General features: G+C 39.3%; 1 protein-coding gene across 1 annotated transcript; it reads left to right on the forward strand.

Annotated features, from left to right (window-relative positions):
* Positions 1 to 554: 554 nt before the first annotated feature.
* On the forward strand, positions 555 to 6,534 carry LOC140586381 (sterile alpha motif domain-containing protein 3). Its single transcript, XM_072708241.1, has 5 exons — positions 555 to 579; positions 3,452 to 4,511; positions 4,650 to 4,805; positions 4,886 to 4,978; positions 5,466 to 6,534. Exons 2-5 carry the CDS (start codon positions 3,456 to 3,458, stop codon positions 5,781 to 5,783), a joined length of 1,623 nt encoding a protein of 540 aa, XP_072564342.1. The 5' UTR covers positions 555 to 579; positions 3,452 to 3,455; the 3' UTR covers positions 5,784 to 6,534.
* The last annotated feature ends 1,621 nt before the right edge of the window (positions 6,535 to 8,155 follow it).

Genomic DNA, 8,155 nt, shown 5'->3' on the forward strand with positions numbered 1-8,155 from the left:
GTCAGCCTCCTGGGGATGGGACTTGAGACCAGAAGGTTGCAATTTTGAGTCCCAGGAGCTACTTTCCGCTGAAACTCGGGAGCAGATCCTGAATCTAAACCAGTTCAGTAAAACATTCAACTATGTAGGCGGGTAACTGAAAGCCATACAAGTTTCATCAGATGATTTATATTAAAGCCTTCACTCACTTCACCATACTTAATTCCTATCGCATAATCGAATCCCATCCTTGGTATCCTAACAGCAGCACAAAACCATTAACAAGACCTACACTCAAAAAAATGAACTATCGCTATAGTTAGTTTTACTAAACCCATCCTTGTTCACAGTACATAAATAATGCAAGTAACTACATTAACGTAAGTTAATTAAGTTATTTATACAAAAAATGTAGTACTGTCGGTTTTACTTAACAAGTGTTTGTTTGGTCAACTTAACATTGCTGAGTAAAACGCTAAACTCCATAAAATTGGACCTTTGCGGATACCGTAGCAGCTCACCTTGGAGGCGGAGCAACGGAACAGAAGACAAATGAAAGCGCGAAACACCTTAAGGAGAAGACGATAGTGATTGTGTCAGGTATGAATGTTTAATATTTATTAATATTTCTTGCCCATCCTGATAAATACTGTCAGGAAAAAGTGATGTAGGTGTACACAGAGTGTAATTAATTTACGTTATTAGTTTATTTTGTGTTTTGCTTAAAAAAAATATTTAGGCATTTATGCTAATTTTTCAAGGAAAGCACGTGGCAGTGTAAGGACTGCAAATTAACAGTGTCAACTAGATATCAGTTGTTGAAGCACTATAGATTAATGCATGGACATTATGGACGCCGTAATCATTTCCCGTGCACTTATTCTGATTGTCCCTGTAGATTTAAAACATGGAATGCGCTACACAGCCATCTTAACCGTTACCATGCTAAAGAGAACACTGAATTACCATCAAGGTTAGCCACATTCAATTGTCACGTGTGTTCTTGCAGCGATATAGCATCAGAACGAGAGTATTTTAGTCACATCTATAACCACCTAAAAAGCAATGAAACGGTTCATTGTATGTTTGAGCACTGTTCTTTTCAGACAAATGTGTGTGGCACATTCAAGTCGCATAAAAATAGGAAGCACAATCCTTATTCTCTTCAGGACTTCAAACCAGGTGTCGTTAGAGAAAGTGGTACACAGAATTTCTCAGATAAATTCAATGATGATGCATTGCTAGCTGAACAGGAGAATGCAGATGTTTCAGATAATGAGGATATTGTCACAGAAGGACAAGATTTGTCCAAGACCATAGAGCTGAAATTTGCATCCATTTTGCTAAAACTTGAAAATTATTTTCATGTACCTAGTAATGCCATTAATGAACTTATCACAGATTTGCAGTACATGATCAGTTCTGCCTCAGTATCCTCATCAACTGAAGTCATTCTTGATACCTTCCAGAAACATAATCTTTGTGTAGATCAGCTGGTTATAAAAGAGCTAATCAGTTCACTGTCATCATCCAATCCTCTGCTGAAAGCTACCACAAAAGATGGTCCTTTAGCCACTGCTTTCAAGCGCATGAAATATTACAGAGATAATTTTGATGTTATTGATCCTGTTGAAATGATTCTTCAGTCTAAAAAACATAGATCCTTCCAATATATACCCATCATAAAATCATTACAACAGCTGCTTAATCAGAAAGACATACTTAATAAAGTAGTTAATGGTCATACAGGGCAACAAATTATACATGATGGATCTTACAGATCTTTCAAAGATGGTCAACACTTTAAAGATAATGAGTTTTTCTCAGGGACTGAGCTCAGACTCTCCTTGTGTCTGTACATAGATGACTTTGAGCTGTGTAATCCATTAGGAACATCACGCAAAAAGCATAAAATCTGTGCAGTTTATTGGATCTTAGGAAACTTACCACCAGGCTCTAGTTCATCATTGTCCACAATTAATCTCGCTCTATTATGTAAAAGTGATGATGTGAAGGCCTTTGGCTATGAAAAAATTCTTGAGCCTCTTGTGAACGACCTCATCACTTTAGAGCAACAAGGTGTGTTTGTAAATCACCTGGAAACATTTATCAGAGGCACAGTACAATATGTGGTTGCGGACAGTCTTGGTGCACATGCTTTGGCAGGTTTTGTTGAGAATTTTTCAGGGGAATATTTTTGTAGGTTTTGCAATGCCACTCGCACAGATATTCAGTCAAAAGAGGTCAGAGATGGTGTTTTTCCTCTCAGATCTGAAGAGCAGCATGACGTACATGTTGCAGATGCATGTGAGAAAGGAGAAGCATGTTTTGGTGTAAAAAATGCTTGTCCTTTATCTGTGAACCTCTCATACTTTAAAGTCACTGCAGGTTTTCCCCCAGATTTGGCCCATGATCTCTTAGAGGGTATAGTACCTGTTGAGTTGGCAGGGTGCTTTGAAATATGTATAAAGAAGAAATATTTCACCTTTGACCAACTTAATAAGCTGATTCAGGAATTCCCATTCAAATGGGGAGATAAGACCAATCGCCCTCATGTGCTTCCACTCAATTTTGTGAGAAAAAAAAACTATTGGGGGAAACGCACATGAGAATTGGTGTCTCCTGCGGCTAATACCATTAATTGTTGGAAAACTTATACCTCAGGATGAACCTGCTTGGGAGCTCATTCTTCTCTTAAAAGACATTGTTGAGCTTCTTGTATGTCCTGTGTATACTAGCGAGTCTGTTGCATACTTGGATAGCAAAATTTCTGAGCACCGCAATAGGTTCCAATTACTTTTTCCAGAAAGAAAGCTTTTGCCAAAGCATCACTTTCTGGAGCATTATCCAGCAATGATTTGTCTCTTTGGTCCACCTGTCTTTTTCTGGACAATGAGATTCGAAGCCAAGCACAGTTTTTTTAAACAGGTAGCTAGGCATACAAACTGCTTCAAAAATATCACTAAGACTTTGGCCAGGAAACATCAGCTCATGGTTGGACAATTTATGCAGTCATCCCAGTGTGATGAATCACCTGTAGAGGTTACTCGCATTTCAACTGTTCCTGTCGATGTTCTTCATGAAGACATTGCTTACACCTTTAATCAAAAATACCCGAATGTTTTTGCTATTAATTTAGCTCAGACAGTAGTTTCTGATGGCATAAAGTACACAAAGGGCATGATCATTGTGCATGGAACAATTAGTGGATTGCCTGATTTTGCAGAAATTGTGCAGATTTGTGTTTTGAAAGATGGAATTGCTTTTATAGCAAAAAAGTTATGTTCCTGGTACAATGAACACTATCGATCCTTTGAATTGGAACAACATCCAAGGGATGTTATGTTTATAGAGCTGGGTGAATTGACAGATCGTTATCCTCTCTCTCATTACAAAGTTGGATCTGTTCGTATGGTTACCTTGAAAAGGTACATACATGCTGCTTAACTTTTTTTTTTTTTTTTTTTTTAAGAGTGATGAATCAAACAAAGAAAATGACTGATCCAGCAAAGTTAAAAATTGTTCTAGGAGATGGTGACTCAATGAAATTGACACTGCCCTCTGGAATACCCAAATCTGTTGAAGAACTTGAATCTGAGATTAAGAAACAATGTGGTGTCTCAGGACATTTCAGGCTGCAGTATCTTGATGCTGACTTTGATGATTTCCTGATTCTTACCTCAACTGTGGATCTCCAAGACAAAGGAACAGTTAAAGTGGTAGCACAATGTGCAGCAAGTGCACATGATATTTGTTCTGTTTCTTCAGCAGACACTGATATTCTCTCATCAACTTCATCTCAGACACCTAGCATGTTAGTTTCTCCAACACCATCAAATGATTCTTCTGCCGCAGCTTCTGAGGCCATGTCTTCATCTGCAAAGCTAAGGAGTGAAATCTGGCCAATTAACTTTCCAATCCCTACATTTCCCTATGAGGTAGAGCTAGAACTACAGAAAGCCAATGAAGAATTCTTGAATGCTGGTACTTCACTTAACATAGACGCAAAGCCTAAACTAAAATCAGAAATTCTGAAATCCTTAGCTGCAGAAATAGTGAAGTACAAAGTGTACCCGAGGTGTGAAGAATATGAAGAGGTTGCAAAAGCTCTGATTAAAAAGCATCCAAGCCTTCAGGAAAGGGGTTCTGTTGGTGGGTTCTATGGCTGGAAAGTCAGTCTACAGTGGAAGATGGGGAACTATCGTCGTACTTTGCGAGCAGCAGGCTGTCCCGAAGTAAAGATAAATTCTTTAAAACACAAACATGGTGAAAATACAAATACCAAGAAAGTCAAAAAGCCCAGGAAGGCTGAAGTCAATTTCTATCCTGATTATCCAGCTGGAGAGAACAAACGAAGCCTAGAAGAAGAACGATTAGCATTGCTGTCTGAGGTTCAGAAAAATGACAACTATCAAATTGTTAAACAAAAAATGGAAAGAACATTTGCCTACAGAAGACATGAAGTAATTGAAGATGTGCCCTTCATTGTTGACTTCCAAAGCAGATGGCCAGCTCTGTTTTGTGAATATGAGGTAAATATGATTATATAACTGTATTTATTTCTTTAGTAGTTTTAAATGGTGAAACAAATTCCCTTATGTAAAATTATTCTTTATTCATGTCCATACTCTACTGTCCTTACAACAATCTTATGTCTCTTAAATCCATAGATTGCTGCTGAGTTCACTCGAATCAACACCATCCCACTTATTCAAACATTTATGTCAAAACTGGATTGTTACACAAGCAAGCTGACCAGCATCTACCGAAGAAAAGGAGGAGTTGCAGGACGTAAAATTAGCAAATTAATGGCTGCCATTGACCAGGTATATGATCTGTATTTATGATGCTTGTGTATAATTTACATAGTGATTAGCCTCTACTTAATGTCTCTACTCGTCTACAGAATGATACCATCTCAACTCGGAGAGCGTGCATTGTCAGAGCACTTTCTGTGTATCTAAATGAAGACTATGAAAACCTCATGAAGGAGTATGCAGTAAGTATTCTCAGACAGTCTTTTGTGCATTTTTAAAGTAAAAAATTATTCCCCAAAATCATTAGACAATACAATAAAGTGCTCACATATGGGCCAAATTCACATAATATAGTCAAGAAATATAAATACGCGAAGTATATTTTAACTCGGTCAAGAACAAAAACAACCAAATTGAGTAGTCTATTAATGAAAAATTTAAACCGAATAGTTCATATGTAACTTTAGTGCGGCTGCAGGAACATCAGTGGTGCTTTATCATTGCTTTATAGAACTTTTGAAATCTAGTGTGCTCTGCCCTTCTCTCTTCCTTCTTCTTCTGGCAACTCATTGATGTGAAACATTAAGGAATGGACAACTGATACAGAATTCTCTGATTATTTGCTTTTTCTGGATACACTGCTAAGCTATGTTAAATTTGCAACCTGCATTTTTGATGCAAGATGCAGTTAAAATGACTGAACAGTGTTACTGTTTTTGTGTTTTATAGGACGCAGACTCTGAGAATGCAGAAAGAGACATGGCCAACACAGTCATTGGAATTTACATCATCAGACCTGAAGATGCAGAAGTCTGTGACCTACCATCGGATGTTGGACTCATTGTTGAGGGAGTGAAAGTCCTTCAAAATCTTGGCGATGTCACCAAGGCTTGTGCTCTTCTTTTGGGAATCATATACAGCTTGAATCTCAGCTATCCACCAGACCTGAAGTATACTTTTGAGTTCTTTCAAAAAGTGTTACTAGGACTTGATGCACAGAAACTTTCACACAAAATACAGGTGCTCAAAAACAAACTTGTTGATTGAATCAACACATCTTTATTTCTCTTTCATTTTGTTTTTCCGAGATCTGTGACGGTTAAATTGTCTGTGGTTTTAAAAATTAGGGGGCAGTTTTAATGTTACCATTGTTGATGGCCATTTGGAGCATGCTGCCTATCTTAAGCAGACTTGTTTTATTGTTTTTAGGAACTGTGAAGTTAAAATTCTTTGCAGTTGTTTACAAAAAAAATGGAGGCCAGTTTGAATGTTTCCTTTACTAAAGCTTCTAAACATTTTAAATATACATTTTTTTTAATGTCGCAGCATTTTATGGTGTGCTCCCTGACTTAAACAAAATTTCCTTTTGTTTTATTTTTCTAATTAAAATTATTCATTACAATATTTGAAGGCAGTTGCACATTGTATGACTTTGGGAAGAATGTTTGCAATTGACTAGAATTATTTTTATTTTTTAACAAACTGTGACATTTAAGCTGTTTGTGGTCATTTACAAAAATAGAGGCCAGTGTTAATGTTACCTTAATTGTTCGCATAAAGGATCTGAAATATCAGACAGGAAGTTGTGCAGCATTTGGAGGTATCCTGTTTAATTTCAACAGACATTTGATCCAAGTAAGATTTTTATCATTTCTTGAAGACAGTTGCACTTTAAAAGAACTTGTAAAGAATGTTTACTATTGAAATGATTATGCTGTAGTCTAATTGTTTCCAAGGACCTGGTTGTCTATTGCAAGACCTTGCAAAAAATAAAATAAACGTGTTTTGTTTCTGGAAATATGCTTGTGATTATTTAACTATTAGCTCTACAAGTGGAAACCTTGAAGTAAATAAAATCTATAAAACGTGTGTTACATATTAAAAGTTTGTAAATGTAACAAAATTAAGTTAAGTTTACATATAATTTATGTGTAATAGTGACAAATCTGAATTGTTCGGATTTACTTTAAAAAGCTTTGTCAACTTTACCTGAATTTCTGTTGTTCATACAACTAAATTGTTAATTGTAGAAACTACTCAACCTACTTGCGTGGAACCACTTGACACTACTTTTTTATGTAAATCCAACAAATCATTTTTTTGAGTGTACTAGTGCACAGCACAGAGCTGCCTTACCAACATCATGGGATATCCCAGACGGCCAGAGTGTTTCAGACAGAGAGCGGAAAATGTACAGTATAAGAGCCAGTATTTGTGGGTTGATAAACCGCCCTCACATCCATCTACTGAAAAACTGCTAGCTCCTCCTACCTCTATATAAACAGTCTGGCTGCCCTTTCTCTGCTCTTCCCTTTCTGGGCTCTGAGATCACAGATTCGCCCCCAGGCATTGCGGGAGACCATATATTTGTTCTCCCAAAGTGGAAAAGAGGCACACTGTAAAAAAAAATCTTGTAAAAAAACGGTAAAATGACTGGCAGCAGCGGCTGCCAAACAAAAACTGTAAAATTGCAGTAAAATGTTTTATTTCAACAAATACAAATGCAAATACATTAAATTAAAAAAAAATGTCCGTTATTCTTTTTGTCATGCCCAGCTCCGTACGATCCTCGTGTGTGCCATGCCCCCTCATTACTTCGTGTCAATTCCTGATTGTCACCACCTGTGCCTTGTTCAGTTCGCTCTTTCCTGTGTATTTAGTCCGCGTCTGAGTACGTCTCGTCAGATCCGTCATTGTATTGTCGCGTGTGATGTCAGTAACCGTGTTGTCCGCCCTGAATAAACCCGTCTTCTTGGATCTTCGTCTACCTGCTTGATCCTTTCCCCGCGTCCTGCCTGCCTGTCGGACAGCGCACGTGACAGAATCACAGATCTCTTCAACGACACAGGGCAGCAGACCGAGCACCACCGGCTCGGTCTGCTGCAAGAAGTTGTGTACTGGCGGTCACAGCCCGAGGTCCAGGAGGACCCCGTAGCCATGGCTCTGGCCAACCGGGGCGCGGACCTCCTCGCGGAGGAGCGCCCGCCCGGACAGGACTATCCCCTTCAAAGGGCAAGAAAATGCCTCCAAAGGCTGAGGCAACGCCTGATGGAACGAAGGGGAGAGCGCGTTGCCTGGAGCCTGGGCGACGCGTTCGAACCGGACCCGCCTTCCGCGACGAGCAGCCGGAAAAAGCGGAAAAACAAAAACAGAGTGCAGCGGGAAGAAGTGTCACCACTCTTCCTGGGAACCTGCTCCTTGTTTCCCGCCTGGGAAGACCCCGCTGCTGCCCACCTGATCAGCCTCAACCGGGAGAAGCCGCCTCCCTTAGAGGCTTATCATTACCGGCCATCGCGCCTGTTCAATGGGGGGGCTAGGGCCGTATGGGACGCAATTCCCCGGGTCCCCAAAGCCCTTAAAGGGGCAGTTCTGGACCTGCCTGCTCCGGACCTGCCTGTGGTCCCTGCTGCAGCTGCCGT

This window comes from Paramormyrops kingsleyae, unplaced genomic scaffold, assembly GCF_048594095.1.
Source record: "Paramormyrops kingsleyae isolate MSU_618 unplaced genomic scaffold, PKINGS_0.4 ups47, whole genome shotgun sequence".
In the NCBI taxonomy this organism is placed as follows: Eukaryota; Metazoa; Chordata; class Actinopteri; order Osteoglossiformes; family Mormyridae; genus Paramormyrops; species Paramormyrops kingsleyae.

Excerpts from the sequence above, each read along its gene's own strand:
- LOC140586381 (XM_072708241.1), top strand. The coding sequence starts at position 3,456 with ATGAATCAAACAAAGAAAATGACTGATCCAGCAAAGTTAAAAATTGTT. Across the intron at positions 4,512-4,649 it reads CTCTGTTTTGTGAATATGAG|ATTGCTGCTGAGTTCACTCG; the intron begins GTAAATATGATT and ends TTAAATCCATAG. Across the intron at positions 4,806-4,885 it reads TAATGGCTGCCATTGACCAG|AATGATACCATCTCAACTCG; the intron begins GTATATGATCTG and ends ACTCGTCTACAG.